This window comes from Gossypium arboreum, chromosome 13 (genome assembly GCF_025698485.1).
Source record: "Gossypium arboreum isolate Shixiya-1 chromosome 13, ASM2569848v2, whole genome shotgun sequence".
Classification (NCBI taxonomy): Eukaryota; Viridiplantae; Streptophyta; class Magnoliopsida; order Malvales; family Malvaceae; genus Gossypium; species Gossypium arboreum.
In genome coordinates, this window is record NC_069082.1 from 82040243 (window position 1) to 82057385 (window position 17143).

Sequence of the window (17143 nt, forward strand, 5' to 3'; positions counted from 1 at the left end):
ACTAATGGGGTAATTAATGATGCACAAAAGAACTTAAGAATCAAATAAACGATGAATACAACGAATTTCATTGATTAATGCCTTCTTACATGGTATTTACCTCTACTTCTGCATAAAAGCCAATATTAACAATTTGTTGTAAAACTAAATCCTAAACTGTATATCTGTATTTGGTTCTTAAGGCTACTTGTGCACTATATTTCAAGAGACGGTAGTAATCTAATTACCTTTGTCAATGCTTTGAAAGATTTTGGGGGCAATCAAGAACGGAGTGGCTTAATGTTTCTAGACCGATTGTAAGTCAAAAACTGATGCGGTAGCTCTTCCAGTAGAGCCTGAACAGCAGAAATCTGCCCGCCTGTAAAAACAGCCTCATTTGATTAGTCTAAATCAACAAATTGTTCAACATCAAAAGTAGAAAATGGGTTTCGGGTTTGGTAATCGCCATTTCCAATTTTCTTAGGGTTGGCAAAGATACAAATGAGAAAAGAGTCGTTAATCATCTGTTTAGCCTATACAAGTGCTTGCCAATTATATCAACAGCCAAGCCAAGTCTACCACTAATTTAAGGTCTCCAAAATTTTTTCACTGTTGCTCTGACTTTCTCTAAATACATTCAAAGTTTGGGGTACGTAATCATTCTTTGCTTAAAAGTAAAAATCATTAAGGTTAGGACAAAAGGTTTGATAAAATGGAAAAGCTTGGTGATGTAGAACATGACTTACTATGCACTTCTCGCATGGGAACAAATTGTACAATGTCTCGTGTAGCGACCCGACCTGTTGAACTCTCCAATCGACGTCCATCATCAGCATCCAGAACCTACAAAATAATAACACCAGAAAACCTTTTTCTTATCATCATTTACAAGCAAGTACAGCACTCTATCTAGAAACGCAAAAATTGACAATTCAACTATCCCAGATTGTTCTGGAATACAATGGCATACCTCCATTTGTTTAAAGTCTGCATTCCCCACTCCAACTATAAGAATGGATAGAGGTAGATCGGATGCCCTAACCAAAGCATCCATTGTTTCTTGTATATCTGTCAGAACCCCGTCCTACATAAGACCACATACCTTTATAAGTTAAGGCAAAGATTAACAATTCTTAAACTGCTACATAGACGTAATAGTTCATTTTTACCGTTATAATGAGCAGCACAAAATATTTGGTAATGTCATTTGAGGTAGCCGCCAATTGTGCAGCCGTGTTGATTACAGGGCCGAACAAAGTAGGTCCAGCCAGAGTGACAGTGTGCAGAGCATTAGCATAAGCAGCCATGATGCCTTGAACACCTTCGACCTTTTATAGGAAGTAAATTAACTAGTCTTAGAAGAAAGTGTGCAGCTTTCCAGGTGAAGGATTATGGTGAAAACAACAAACGTGCCTTCTCTTACCTCATAGGCATTTGTATCGTTCAAGTTAAAGCAATGGGATAAAGTGCCACCATACCTCCCTCCAAAGCCCCAAGCTGGAAATCTGCTATCAGAATCATAAATTTGTATGACCTCCCCAACCTCTATTATAGCCTGTTAATGATATCATTATTAAGTTACCCCCATTCTAGTGAACTCAAACAATGTAAATCTCAATAAATAGTTGAACGAAACGAATACACTTTGTTTTATGCAAACGTAATGCATATGTGCTGATCTCATACTATCCCATGGAGAACATTTCTACTCTAAATAGCAATGCATTATTAAGAGCTACCCCAGACTTACTTTCTGGTAAGAATTCAATCGTCCTGAAGGATCAATGTAGTGCAAGGAATCTTGATTTCGAGGAGTCCCATTTGAAGCTGGACAAGTCAAATATGTAAATTTGTACCAGAACATAAGATCAGAAATAGGGAAAACAAAAATTCCTAGAACAAGCATATCAACGAGCACAAAATTTATTTACCTGTAAAGTCAATGGCAACCATAAAATTTAGCTCAAATCCACTAGAAATGTAGTCAAGGAAACTGAATTGCTCTTTCCCAATAAATTGATCTACAAAGAGCTGGCCCTTGAGAACCTGTAAGCTAAAGGTATGTTTAACAACATCTACATATTTCTGGTAAAAATATTGATGCCAAGCATGGTGATCACCTTTTCCTGACCACGATGAGTTGGGAAAACCAGATTTGCACCACTTCTGTCTTTGTGAAGTTTTTCCAACTCAGAAACTGATTTATGAAGTTGGCTGATTAAGTTAATAAATAAGTCCAAAGTCAGCCAGGCAACAACAATTTTAACTGGTAAAAGCAACGGTGAATAAGACCAACCAATGCAGAGGCCAAAATATAAAAAAAGTTACCCAATAAGTACATGATTGCCATTACTGTTGAAATCGAAACACTCAATACGTAATGGGTTATCCTGTAATCAACATAGAACATAGAATCATAACTACGTTTCCCAAAATCTTATAAACTTTTAAGATATTATCGCAGGAGCCTTAAAGAAATTGCAATCTTGCCTTGCTTCCAAACTGTTGCATGCTTAGATATAATGGTCTCCAAACTGGATTTAAATTGTTGTTTATCACCTCTGTCTTGCATATTGGTATATATTTTCCACTTTCAGTTAGTCTTGATATTCTCAAGAAAGGATCCTATAGCCAGTAAGAGTATGGAAGTTAGAAAACATAGATGCACATGCACAACCAAACTAGTTGCATCAGAGTACATACACTTTTAGAAAACATGTCCTTGTTGTCTAACTGAGAACAACGCAATTTCATCTCCACAGCCATTCTGGATAAACAAGATTCTTCAGCATGGACAGTCAGTGTCCCAAAGTTTTTGGAACCTCCTGGACCGTTTTTTCCATGGAGATTGAGAGTTAAAGATCGATTTCTTTTGGTCACTATCTGCCAAGCAAAAAGTGAATAACACATGTTACCAGTAAGAAAGATTTAACAAATCATTCTAAAAGGTTCTCTAAGCCACATCTTCTGGAAAACTAGCAGAGACAAGCAAATTCTATTTACAACAGGAGGGAAATGCAATGTTTTTTAGTTGCCATGATGAAAATACTGAGCAGGTTTTTCAATAACTTCACTTGAAAGACAGTAGATGCAGATGTAATAATTCTAAACAGTACTTCCCTAGTTCATAATAAAGAATTATATATTAAAATCCAAGAAATGGATACAAGACAACTCACCTCAGACAGAACACAAGTGGCTTCTCCCAAAAAATCCTGCTCATTCAACTTTAGTGCCTACAAATCAACATGATAGAAGTTGAATAATATAGTTCAGCCAATACTTTGAGCACATTCCTCGCCAAACTTGGGAACATGGCTCCAAGGAACCATAAAAGCAGACAGATAATGACATTAATCTGAAATATTTATCCTTTATGAGATTTCTTTCAAAGTTTTCCTCCCTGATTCAATCCTGACCTTTCTGTTTTCTCTGAGAATCCAAGTTGAGTGAATAAATGTTTAATTGCTTTAAATTGCAGACCTATTTCTATGATCATCCATTCCATTTATACAATATTTGAATTCCCATTTAGCGCAATCAGCACAAAAATTCTATAATGGGAATTCAACTATTATTCAACCAAAATAATGCTAGATTCTATACAGTGCCACTTCAATTAGTGTCAAAAAAAGCAGTGGTACTTGTCATACTATAAATTCCACATGCCGAAAGAAAAGAAAAACAACAACAAAAAATTCTCAAAACCAAAGAATTTTTATGAAACAACTGTCCTTTCACAAGTTGGAAACTTTTGGTCCAGTAGTAAAAGTCGTAAAAGTCCAGTAATAAAATTTGTAAAACACTTCCTACATTTAAGCTATGATGCTGCGACCGTGTCCAGCTAGATATGAGGTATGACCCTCCAAATACATGGGAGGCTTAGAAAAAAGGGAGCATGCCTATGTCAGACACATACCCATATCTACCAAATTCATGCCTGAGTTTGAGTAACATAGCATCTCAGCCTCAAACTCATTGGCAATTATTGTTTTATGATGGTCTATTATTTAGGCTCCTCAAGTATTAGGTGTTATATGAATCAAATTATAAAATTCATTCAAAGGAGTTTCATTTAACAAATATAAGGAGGAGGTTATCTAGCGCAATGAAAACTTCAAACATTATGATTGGTAAAGAAGCCATAGTAATCTGACATTGTCTACTGATATCTCTGCAGAACTTGTCAATTTCATACATTAAATTTGGACTTGAAACAACAGACTTGAAAAAAAAAAAAGGACTTTTGACATACCTTCACAGACATGTTGTGATACTTGGTATCCACATCATATACATGAAAACTGGAGCAGGAGGAAAGAGAGGAACATGAATCTCAAAATCCACACACAGAGACACACAAAACTACGATGTATCTTTTGTTTTTCTTTTTTTTTTTTTGGGGGGGGGGGGCGGGGGAGAGGGAGGGCGATGGAGAACTCTGAAAGATGGATACTCTTAAGAAAAGATGTGAAGCTTACACCAAATTTTGAACAATCTCAAACTGATAAGAAACATTAATCTTCTCAATCCAAGTAGGATTCAAACAGTTGAGTATGACTTCAGTACGACCAAGCTCCTCTAGTGTGCCATCCATTTTCTTTACATACAGAACTGCCATAGGATCACTCTACAAGAAAACAAGAGCATTGCAATTTTGAAAGTCAACTTTTACTATGAGAAGCAAATCTTACTTGCAATGAAGGACCTGAATTTTCAGGTACTTCCTATGATGCACAACATGTTGTATACCTCTTATTTTCAGACGTTAAACATCAATGAGGTACGTAGTTCATGTCATAAGTTTCTAATATTTTTCACTAGGAAATAATAAAGGCACTTGCCACAAAATGAAGGAAGATGTATCAAGAATCTTACCTTTGATATGATGTCAAGATTGCGCAAGTTTGATGCTGACAGAGATAACTGCAATGCACATTTGAAAAACATAAAAGCACCATAAGTGGCAGTGTTTTCGCATTATAACATTAATATGAACTATCCACTGCATCCAAAATTGTAATTGGATATAATAATTTATTCTACTATCCCAACAGCATCCATGAATCGTGTCCTTGCAACATTAAGATGCTTGGAAACAACTAATCACCCTTCATTAGGAAAACGGTAGGCTCATGATAGAGAACATAGAGCGCCAACATATACTCTTAGAGGAACATGACAATTTTAATATTCAATCACATTGAGCATGACCACAATCTCCCCAAATAATTTATATACCATTTTAAGTGCGTCTGGCCATGACAGTGACAGACCGTCACCAGAATAATACTTGGTTTCTAAGCATGAGATATGAATAGTCGATAGCTTGATGCATTCATTATAATAATCAGTATGTATTATTCCAGTAAAGAACGGTGAAATGTGCTATTGCTAAGAAGGGTCCAAATGGTTGTCCCCTGGTAGGCCCAAGCTAATAAAACATTCACATCAGCGAATGTGGTCCTATGTGCCCCAGCAAAATAAAAAATAATATAGTCATCCAGGGAATATAAACAAGGATAATAAAAACCACGTATAATGCCAAGCCCTTGCATATGAACAAACATTTATTTGATAAAGAATAAACCAATGATTAGGAACTTGTGTTTCCCGACTATTTGTACAAGAATCTAGAAAAGAGAATCTTGCACTGTTTCAACCAGGAAAACAATGATTAGGCCTTAAGTTCTAAAGTGGGTCGGTATAATTTAAAGCAGAAAGCCTAAACTTGCTGAGTAAATTGAAAAAGCCAATGATAACACATCAATTAATCCAGAAGAGAATAAGTCAAAAACATCTACTTTGCATGATGATTGATGCAGAGAAATAGTAAAAGATTTAGGGTTAACACGATAAGAACTACCATGAGCCCTAGAACCGCTGAAGATTGAACAGTAAACAATAGAAAAGAAACAATTCCAAGCAGTGGAAACATTCATTCAAAAGATCTCTTTAAATCTATGCTACTGCGACTCTTTTTTTTTTTTTAATGTACATGTCCTGTAAATATGATCCTTTAAAAAACATCCAAATATATTAAAAAATCTGATTATACTTGTGTTGAGCATGTAATTATATCCCACTTTTGCAGTCAAGCCTAAATAATATAAACACGCTAAGAATCAAATAACCTCGTTAATCAATCCAACATAGGCAAAACACACACACAAACTAATGCGGTAATGCCATGGTAAAATCAATGTCAAATCTCAAAATTCCTTCTTAGTTAAGTGTAAACAAAGATGATTCTATTCTGATGCAAAACCCTTATAAAAAATTGTGAACCCAGCAATTTTAATTATAAACAAAAATATAGATAAAAAGTTATAGTACCTCAATTGGAGTAAAAAGAGGAGATTGACCTCTATCTCTGAAAAAGCGTTCAATGGCTTCGTTATATCCTGCGTCATTATTCATAGTGGGCCTACCATGAACCCCACCTATAGCTTGCTTGCCTCCTTTCAAGTCACCAGAAACGCAGCCTCCCATGTCCTTTTCAAATTAAAACCCTAATTATTTAAACTGATTCTTGAAGTTCAAAATTTGGTTTTTGCTTCCTAGTGCTTTTCGAGGAAATAGAGCCCTCTTAATAAAACAACAAAAGGGAATTGGTGGGGTTTAGGTTGCAGTGAAAAAGTTTTAGTGGACCCAAAAGAAAAACAGAAAATTTTGTCGACTAATTCAGGGATGAATCCCTTTCGGGTTTTGAAGGCGTTTCAAATGCCGTACGATCGAAGAATAACCAATATTAACAAAAAAAGAGTCAACTGGTAAAAAAAATACAAGAAATTGTTCAAAGAAATACGATGAGTCAATCAAGGGAATCTTCACAAAATTTAATGTGTTTTTATATTAACAAGCAAAATGAAAGAGATTTTTCTCGAGAAAACCAATTTATGGTCGAAAATAAAAAAGAAAATAGATTCAAGAAGGTTGGCTGCTGCTGGGTGTCAATGTGTTTTAGGTTTAATATCCCTTTCCTGAAAAAACAAAAAAGATTAGGTCATTAAAAGTTGTAAAATTATCATGAAATATATCATATAATGGGAAGTTTCTAAATTAAATGCTAATAATCAATTAAGATACTCTTCTTTTTTTTTTTTTTTTACATAAAATTAAAATCTTAATCAAACCCTAAAAAGAATTGCATTATATGATTAAATGCTAATAATCAATTAATATATCATATATTTCGAAGATATTCTTCTAAGTTAAATGCTAATAATCAATAAATATAAAATTAAAATCTTACATTCAATTACTAAAAAGAATTGCCATAATTGCATTATATGATTATATATATTTGTGGATTTAAACTTACGAATTATTTTCCGCTCTAGAGAGGTAAACTTATTCCTAATTTAGGTAAAATTATGTTAATAATCAATAAATATATTTGTATCAAAACATTTTATACTTCATTTTAAATAAAAATAAATAAATGGTTTTAAGCTTCATTAAATTCTATCTTATACTTTACGTTTTGTTTGGTAAACTGTTAAAAATTTAAATTAATTAATTTGATAATCTAAAATAAAACACATCAAAATTTTCTATAAAGAAAATTGTAAAAATGATAAGTAAACTAGAGCTATTGGAAAATATTTTCAATTATTTTATTTTTAATATTTTATTATTCTATAAAAATTTTACTTTTAAAATCTATATTTACCAAACAATCTAATTATATTCTATAATAAATATTAAATAATTTATCAAATAAATTTCATGATTTAAATTCAGTACTTAATTTTTAATTTAACAAACAACACTTTAAATTTTCAAAATTTTAATTTAATCAATTTGATTGAATACCACCAAATAAAATATAGTTTTTATAATCAATTTAATATTCTAATAATAATTTTATATAAGAAAAAAATCAAACAAATATTTACAATTTTTCATTAATTTATATTATCCATACTGAATTCATAATTAATTATATTGAGGAAAAAATACCGAAACTTCAAAGATTTATCCTCAACAAATTACATATTTATTTTTATAAATATCATATCAACCAATACAATTAAGCATATCATTATTAAGATAGTAATTACAAAGGATTGTAATTCTCTAGACTTGGTTGGCAAAGTGTAATTATATCCTAAATTTTTATGTTATATTTTGGTAATACAAATTGTAATTACACAGTTACATAATTTATATTTTTAAAAATATTAATTACTATAAAAATTATTAGTATGATAAAATAATTTCTAAACAAGTAATAAAAATTAAAATCAAATCATCATATGTATTATGTCTAAAAAGTAGTCAATAATACAATTACTAATAAAAAGAGAGAGAAAAATAAACATTATATGCAGTTTTATCTAATTGTTATATAACAAATGTAATACCCCACCCGTATTTGTTGTCGGAATAGGGTACGAGGTATAATCATTGGACATACATAATTCATTTTCGTTACTAAGGCTCAAACGCAATTATAGTCACAAGCATATTCGCCTTCGGGACTTAGCCCGGGTAGAATTCAAGCATATTCGCCTTCGGGACTTAGCCCGGGTAGAATTCAAATACTCATGCACACATAATCAATAATCAATACACATCCATACTTTATTTCACACAATTCAAGTAGGGTCACTTCTTGAGGACTTACCTCGGATGTTGTCGAACGGCTTTTTCGGCTATTCGATCACTTTCTCCTTCCCCTTGTCCAATTGTGGCCCTCTAAGCTCTTGAGCTAATTCAAACAAATTCAATTTATTAAAACCTCATTGTGCTAGCTTATGGCCGAATATGACAAGGAGTTTAAATGGTCATATGGCCACCCTTTAGCTTGAATACACAATGGTCATGCACATTTTATACTACATCAAGCAATTCAATACAATTTATTCGAGCATCAAGGAAATGCTAAGGCCTTCAATAGGCTACCCAAGGCCGAATATTCATGTACATGTTGAGGTCAATTTTGCACTTAATACCTCACAAAAACAGCATGCAATTTACTAATTAATGCTTTGCACATTGTGGCCCAAAACTTATAATATAGCATCAAGCACTTATATGTGTGCTAGGCCGAATTGTGCTTGCAATTTCACAAGCATTCTTCCACATCTTCTTCTTTAAACCAATATATTCATCACTTAGTTCATAACCAAAACATCATGTGCAAACATATATATACATATATGAGCATGGCGAATTTCAAGGTGTCCATAGCCATCCAAAACACAAATTTTAACTAACATGCAAGAAGCATGAACCATGCTCATGAATGCATCATGGCGAATATGACAATCATGCCCTTTTCAACTTCAATCATTGTTAAACAAAAAGAAAACTCAAAATCTTACTCAAGAGTAGACAATCCATCATTGCATGCATCATCATCAAGCTTCACACTTAGCATGCAATGGCTTTATCACCATAACAACTTTGGCCAAATGCCATTTCCATGGCATAACAAAGATTTGAGCCATGGCTAACATGCACATCAAATTAGCAACCAAAACATGCATGAAACTCCCAACACAACCTCATACATACCTTACTCTTGTTGCAAGTTTAGCCAAATTTCCTTCTAGATCTCTTCTAAACAAAGAAAATGAAACAAAAATCCTTCCTTCTTCCTTAGTATTTTCGGCCAAAGAAGAGAAAAATAGGTGAACAAAATTTTTTCTTTGCTTCTCTTTCACTCACGGCAAAAGGGGGAAGGATGAGCAAATTTTGATTTTTTGTTTCTCTTCCTACATGCTTAATTTTTTATCATTTATCACATCATGCATTAACAAAACATGTCATAACATGTTTTCCTTGCCCATATTCCCTTGTCATGGCCGGCCACTATACCATCTTTGGGGAAATTTGACATGCAAATCCCTTATTTTTGCATGCATGCTCAACTAGTCATCACACATTTCCCCATCATACTTTCAAAGTTTACTACTAGGTCCTTTCTAGTGAAATTCACATTTATAATTCTAAATTGAAACATCAAAATGTCATACACAATTTAACACATATCATAGGCATCAAAATAAATTTTTAATTATTTTTATGCCTCGGTTTTGTGGTCCTGAAACCACATTCCGACTAGGGTCAATTTTGGGTTGTCACACAAATATCCATTTAATGCATTATTACCCTAACATGCACAAACTCAACATTCAAGTTAGTCCAATAATTTCCATGTATCAATAATATATACCATGATTGATGAGCTCATCAATACCATGATTTCCATTCCCTTGTTATTTTTCCATATTTATCCCGTTGAATTTCTCGGAATTTCGATGGGTTTTCAGAGGTACACTTTTAGTATACAATTCTTGGTCCGTCAATTCATATTCATGTGCGCACATTTTCATTTCAGATAGCACACTCCCACAAATCTCATCCTTATAGCGGGATTACCAGTTCAAGCTAAATCCCCTATAATATAAACTTATAGAATATTGTCGGGATTACCAGTCTAGGCTAAATCCCCTGCAACGACAATTACTCTAATGAGCTTGGATTTGAATCACCAGTCCAAGCTAAATTCAGACCCTAATTCGGATTACCCATCCGGGCTAAATCCATTTTACACATATTCTTTGGGAGGGCTTATATCAAGATCACCCGTTCGGGCTAGATCCTTTTTTACCATCAATTCCTTTTCAATTATCCTTCAAAATCCATTCCATCCAACAGGGATTTATTTTCCCTTTTTATCAAATATTATCAATATTTCATCAATTATCATACAATGAACATTCAAATCATATTCACATCAATAACATAAATTTCAAGCATTTAAGAATATAATTCAAGTTACACGAACTTACCTCGATACTTCTTCGTATAGAAAAATCTGCTAATCCCTAACTTTTTCTTTTCCTCGATCTAGCTTCGTATTTGAATTTTCTGGATCTAAATAAATAAATTTAATCATCAATTTAATACATTTCATCTTCATATGTAACATTCTCTACAATTCCACTATTATTTATAGTTCATTCAAAGCTATCTACTTAATTCGTAGTCACTAAATTATTTATATTTTAAGCTACAGAACTCCAAACTAAGATCCTCTAATTTTCCCTGAAACTAAACTCACGTATCTTCTTACCATAAAATTTTCAGAATTTTTTGTTTAACCAATAAGTACAGTTTATTCTTTAAAGTCACCTCTATTCTACTGTCTGACAATTCCGACCCTTCTTCACTAAAAATTAATTATCTCTTCATAAAAGATTCTAATGATGTTACGTTTGTTTCTCTTGAAAATAGACTCATTCAGAATTCTAAAAATATAAATTTAAGCCCATAATTATTTTTATTCAATTTTTGATGATTTTTCAAAGTCAGAACAGGGGAACCCAAATTCATTCTGACATTGTCTCACAAAATTTATTATATCTCATGATTTACAATTCCATTGCTTATACCGTTTCTTCTATGAGAAACTAGACTCAATAAGCTTTAATCCTATTTTTTTTCATCTTCTAATTCGATTTCCACAATTTATGGTAATTTTTCAAAGTTAGCCTACTACTGCTGTCTAAAACTGTTTTAATGCAAGATGTTTATTACTATTTTTCCCCTAAGGTTTTAATAAATAATAATTTCGTCCCTACTCAATTAGCCTCTCAATTGAGCTGATTTATTTTCTCAATTAACACTTTATTCTATCACTTTAAACTACTTTATAATCTTTGGGAATCATAATTTCAGCACTAGACTTTAATTCCAAACATTTTCACAATTAGGTCCTAAAAATCAATTTCTATTGAAATTATCTAATAAAATCATTTCATAAATAAATTAAAGCTTCAATTTCATTCAATTTCATCATAAAATTACAGCACTCAACCATGGTGATTTTCAATTTCATCCATGAAATCAAAAACTAATGAATTTAATAGTAAGACCTAGTTGTAAAAGTCTTAAAAACACAAAAATTATATGAAAAAGGCAAGGATTAACTCACTTGGTGCAAAAATTATGAAATACCAGCTTGAATAAACCCTTAGGAAATTTTTGGCTGACGATAATGAAGAAAATATGAAGAGAATTCTAGATATTCCAATTTGGTCCCATTTTTATTTTAGTAAATTTTGTTATTTTCACATTTTGCCCTTATTTCACCAATTCTCCTAATTTTTCTCAGCTTATGCCGCCCAAAATATCTCCTTTTGGGCTTATTTTCAATTTATATCCCTCCTCATTTAACAATTGAGCTATTTAATATTTTTAGTAACTTTTACACCCTTTTCAATTTAGTCTTTTTTACTTAATTAACTATCCAAACGTAAAAATTTTCTAACGAAATTTTAATACCATATTATTAACCTATTATAAATATTTATAAAAATATATTTACTTAGTTTTACGAGATCGAGGTCTCGATACCTTGTTTTTATCCAATTTCTTCAATAATTTCTTTTTCTAACTAACCACTAAATCGGTAAAATTTTTCTATCGATATTTTCATACAATTTTCCTATCATATTAATATTCATGCAAAAATATTAAAATAAATTTCTCTTTAAATTGGATTTGTGATTACGAAACCACTGTTCTGATAACCTTAAATTTAGGCCATTACAACATATTTGTTGGGTTATTCTCTCTTTAATATTTAATATATGCTCATTATTACCATTTATTGGTCCTTATCCGAGTTCATTATCATCTGGATTTGAATATGCATAATTAAGATTATCAAAATCTATTTCTTTCATATACTCTTGAAGTATGGATCATCTCAATTTCACTTAATATGAGAAATATTTTTTTAAAACAATAAATGTCTTTTCAATAACATTTCGAAGCTTTGAATGTTTAAAACTAAAGAGTCCATAAGCTATCTATGGTGTTTATATCTAACACCATTCTCTCATACGAGTATTTTCATCATTTCTCAATTAAATTAAATTAATGTTTGATTGATTAATAATGCTAACTTAATCAAATGTTTAATATACAATATAGATAGAATGCATAAAGAAAGAAAATGACGAGAAAAGGTAAGAAGAGCTTACATGATATGATTAAATTAAAAGCCAAAAACTGAAAAGATGATGAGTAGTTAGAAAAGAAGGGCAGAAGCAGTTAAAATCCAAGAAATGAGCATCCTCTTCATGAAAAATCCTTTTATTTTCTCATTGAATTCTTATTGTCGTTCTATTTATAGAAGAAGCACATAACTCGGTTTGACACGTCAGTTGCTGTGTTACCTTTCCAACAAGTTTGATTTATTCAAGTTTTGGATAATGTTTTTGTTTTTTTTTTCATAATTTAAAAATGTATTTCATCCAACGAGTTTACATACAAAGAGCATAAGTTGTTTTTGAAGTTAAAATCTTAATGTTAAATGGATGCGCGTGGATGATGACCAATGTCAGCAAAAAAAAAAAAAACCAATGACCAACTTTTAATTTGCATGGCAACTTCTGATGTCTAGTCAAAGTTTTTTATACGAACAAAAGAAAAGACTTTTCCAACTCTCTATTTCATTCCACTTCAACGCACCATTCCAATTATTCAATTTCCTTGTAATTTTCAGTCCAATTTCTGGGTTTTGAACATACCATTAACTTTTGACAACCAATGCATTCTTAATATAAAAAAGGTAAACTATAAAAATAGTCATTTTTGTTTGCTTCAGGTTACATTTTAGTCACTTATATTTGAAATGTTATATTTTAGTCACTTATATTATTATTTTGTTACGAAGTGATCACTCTTCTATTAAGTTCTGTTATCTCCTTAACGGTAATCGTACGTGATAGTCCAACTAGATTTTAAGTGCTAACTTGGATTTTCAAATGGGATAAGAATAGATTTTTAATTAAATAAATTTAATTAATTAAAAATTTTAAACCTTAAATCTTAGTTGAAAAAATCGTTCATCTCCTCTATTTTTTTTAGCTTTCTTTTTCATTTGACTAAAAAATTTTTAAGTGATCACTCTTCCGTTAAGTTCTGTTACCTCCTTAACGGTAATCCTACATGGTAGTCCAACTAGATTTTGAGTGCCAACTTGGATTTCCAAATGGGATAAGAATAGATTTTTAATTAAATAAATTTAATTAATTAAAAATTTTAAACCTTAAATCTTAGTTGAAAAAATCGTCCATCTCCTCTATTTTTTTTTGCTTTCTTTTTCATTTGACTAAAAAAATTTTATTATCATCAAAATTTTTTTATCGTACAAAAATAAAAGAGGATTCAATGGAGGTTCCAGGTATCTCTTCTTTACTGACAAATTTATGTTCTAAGTATGTCTTCTTTACTGACAAATTTATTTTCTAAGACTTAAAATCAAGTGGCTTGTTTGCTAAATCCGATTTTTGTTTGTTTGTTTGTTTGTTCTAAGAAAAATTTATGTCTTATTCACGTTCTTGAATAATTGGTTTCTCAATCTGATTTTTTCTGATCTAAATTGACTTGTTTGTTCACAATCCCTTTGTGGGTATTCTATATTTTTCAAGTGTCCTGTTTAGTAATTGTCGGAAGGGGATGAGGGTTGATCTACTAGTTAAGTAGCTTACAAGTTGCAAGAAATTGGGAATCATGATAATGCAATTTTTCACTCGAAAGAACCAAAACATGTACTTGCATTTATGCCACGTTGAGGCGTTTTATGTTTTGTGTTTTTGCGCATGTGGGTACTTTTAGAGATGATCGAAGGAGTATATTTCATCATGCTTAAATGGTTTGTATCTAGTTCTTTGGGGTTTATCTTCCAATTGGTTGCTAAAAAAACACTGGGAACATAAGTAAAAGGACAATTCCAAATATTTAGATAGCCCTTGTTGCTGTAAACTGTTGATTGAACTGAATATACCTTATTAGTTTTGGGGGTCCAATGATTTGTAAGATAATTTTAGCTTGTTTATAGGTTTTATTTTTGCATTTCAATCTCTTTGGCTTTTAGTTTTTTTTTTCCTGCTTATTAAGGAATGTGTTGTGCAAAGTACATGACACAGGTTGTAGGACTTGTTAATCACTCGGTTACTTATGTTCTTAAAGAAGTTTGTTTTTCATTCTTGTACTAATTTGATGGTTATTTATGAGTTTGTAAGTTCTCTGTTCTTTTTCTCTCCCAACTTACCCTCTATTATTTATAGGTTTTTTGATATTAATGTACTTATTTGAAACTTATCTAGACTTACGACAACATGCTACTCTCAAATTGCCAACTCTTCCAAAAACATTGGAAGCAGTAATCAGCCAAGAGAAATTTGAAAAGTCTCGAGCCTATAGTCTCGATAAGAGGTTGGTTTGTTGTTTCTGTTGATCGTTTACTAGATTACATTGTCACATTAGGGAATAATCAAGCTTCTTTTTAACTTGATTTGACATAGTCCTTGATGCATCTCTTTTATTTCGCAGCCACTTCTATTTTGTTCATGAGTTTGTGACGATCCTGATAGATTCTGCAATTTTGTTCTTTGGCATATTGCCTTGGTTTTGGAAGGTGAGTTGTTTGCTGTTTAATAAATGGATCCTTCCTTTTGTTGATTGTCATTATCTTGTAAATTAATTGTTATTTATTGCAGAAATCAGGAACTTTCTTGCCTTTACTTGGTCTAATTGAAGAGAATGAAATATTGCACACCCTTTCATTTTTGGCTGGTGCTATGATATGGTCACAAGTGAGTTCATGATCTTTTCTTTGTCTTCTACATCCTTTAATACAATTATCATTTTGTGTAAGTTAACACAGACCATTTATTTGTGGTTTTATATTACAGATCACTGACCTACCCTTTTCTCTTTATTCAACTTTTGTAATCGAGGCCCGCCATGGTTTCAATAAAGTTTGTATTCTTAATCGCTAAATCTCTTTCTTGTTTCTTTGTTTACTGCTATTTTTGGAACTTTTTTTAATATTAAGATCACACCTATCTTGTTGTTCCTAATTATTTTCTCATATGTTTGGCAACAAACAATATGGTTATTCTTTAAAGACCTTATCAAAGGAATATGTCTTGCTATTGTACTTGGTCCACCTATTGTTTCTGCTATTATTGTCATAGTACAGGTAAAATTGTGCACATTTCTAGAATTTGGTCTCTTTGGTCAAATATTATCAGTCCTTTTTATTATAATCAGACAATTGTTAGCTTAACAACGAGATTTTATGGTCTTAATTACTCTCTAGTCTTTTTGCTATTATTGTTATCCTTCTTTGACTATGGTGAATCTTTATTTTGTGATTATAGAGTGGAGGTCCTTATCTGGCTATCTATCTTTGGGCATTTATGTTTGTACTTTCTCTTGTGATAGCTCCACTTTTTAATAAGTTCACCCCTATGAGTATTTCTTAACCATTGTGTCATAGTTTCATTCAAGCTTCCTCATTTCCCCTAAGTCTAATTACTTTTGTTTTACCCTGGATGGCACTGTGGGAAATAGCTTCCTAAAGGAGAGCTCAGACTTAAGATTGAGAGACTCGCTTTCTCCCTTAAATTTCCTTTAAAGAAACTATTTGTTGTTAATGGATCTACAAGATCAAGCTATAGCAATGTAAGTATTATTATTTGTAGTTTTTTAATATTCTATCATTTTAGACAACACTATGTCTTTCTTTTGTAAAACCATTTATGTAAAAGTTTGAACTGATAGTCTAATAGTGATTACTTCAATCATTGATTACTTCAATCATCTTACTTTATAGACTCGTGGCTGCTAAATATATTGTTTACACACTCTAGGGACATTATTGTTATGAATTGTGTAATGCAATTGATAGCATTGAGGAAAAGCAAACTAAGCCTATTTCTTTTTCTTTTGGCCTAAAAACTAATTTTATTTCAATTTGATAAATATTTGTCCCTCATTCACAATAAGATTGATTACAGAAGTGCTTTTTCATCCCACTTATGGTTCAATGTTTTCAACATCATGCAGGCCTATATGTATTGTTTCTTTAAGAACAAGCCTATTGTCCTTTATGATACATTAATTCAGTAGGTATGAATCTAATACTAAGTAAAAGTTTCTTTGCCTCTTATGTCTGCCCTTTCCTATCTTAAGATTTTTGTATTGAGCGAAGGATAGGTGCAAAATGCTGTGTTTTTCTTTAGTAGAGGGGTTAATATTATCGCTTGTGTGCTAGGATCCTCTTCCTTCATTGTGAGGCATGCGAGACCTTCTAGTAAAATGTCTTAGGTCTTCATTTTAAAGGAAATAA

General features: G+C 31.7%; 2 protein-coding genes across 2 annotated transcripts; one reads left to right on the top strand and one right to left on the bottom strand.

Annotated features, from left to right (window-relative positions):
• Positions 1 to 33: 33 nt before the first annotated feature.
• Positions 34 to 13164, bottom strand: LOC108465335 (protein BONZAI 3-like). Its single transcript, XM_017765659.2, has 19 exons — positions 12984 to 13164; positions 10785 to 10869; positions 8612 to 8695; positions 6316 to 6962; positions 4858 to 4905; positions 4461 to 4609; positions 4235 to 4283; positions 3159 to 3215; positions 2683 to 2862; positions 2470 to 2604; positions 2308 to 2369; positions 2100 to 2193; positions 1911 to 2025; positions 1730 to 1806; positions 1403 to 1534; positions 1149 to 1307; positions 950 to 1063; positions 726 to 822; positions 34 to 358 (listed from the first exon to the last, which is right to left on the bottom strand). The coding sequence occupies exons 4-19, from the start codon at positions 6469 to 6471 to the stop codon at positions 261 to 263; spliced, it is 1722 nt and encodes a 573-aa protein (XP_017621148.1). The 5' UTR covers positions 6472 to 6962; positions 8612 to 8695; positions 10785 to 10869; positions 12984 to 13164; the 3' UTR covers positions 34 to 260.
• A 1011-nt stretch (positions 13165 to 14175) lies between these two features.
• Positions 14176 to 16923, top strand: LOC108465333 (CAAX prenyl protease 1 homolog). Its single transcript, XM_017765658.1, has 9 exons — positions 14176 to 14188; positions 15075 to 15222; positions 15340 to 15424; positions 15507 to 15602; positions 15702 to 15765; positions 15891 to 15991; positions 16173 to 16261; positions 16365 to 16476; positions 16861 to 16923. The coding sequence occupies exons 1-9, from the start codon at positions 14176 to 14178 to the stop codon at positions 16921 to 16923; spliced, it is 771 nt and encodes a 256-aa protein (XP_017621147.1).
• Positions 16924 to 17143: the final 220 nt, after the last annotated feature.

Excerpts from the sequence above, each read along its gene's own strand:
- LOC108465335 (XM_017765659.2), bottom strand. The coding sequence starts at position 6,471 with ATGGGAGGCTGCGTTTCTGGTGACTTGAAAGGAGGCAAGCAAGCTATA. Across the intron at positions 4,906-6,315 it reads CTCTTTTTACTCCAATTGAG|TTATCTCTGTCAGCATCAAA; the intron begins GTACTATAACTT and ends TGTGCATTGCAG. Across the intron at positions 2,370-2,469 it reads TGCAACAGTTTGGAAGCAAG|GATAACCCATTACGTATTGA; the intron begins GCAAGATTGCAA and ends TGTTGATTACAG.
- LOC108465333 (XM_017765658.1), top strand. Across the intron at positions 15,603-15,701 it reads GTGCTATGATATGGTCACAA|ATCACTGACCTACCCTTTTC; the intron begins GTGAGTTCATGA and ends TTTATATTACAG. Across the intron at positions 16,262-16,364 it reads CTTTTTAATAAGTTCACCCC|GCTTCCTAAAGGAGAGCTCA; the intron begins TATGAGTATTTC and ends CTGTGGGAAATA.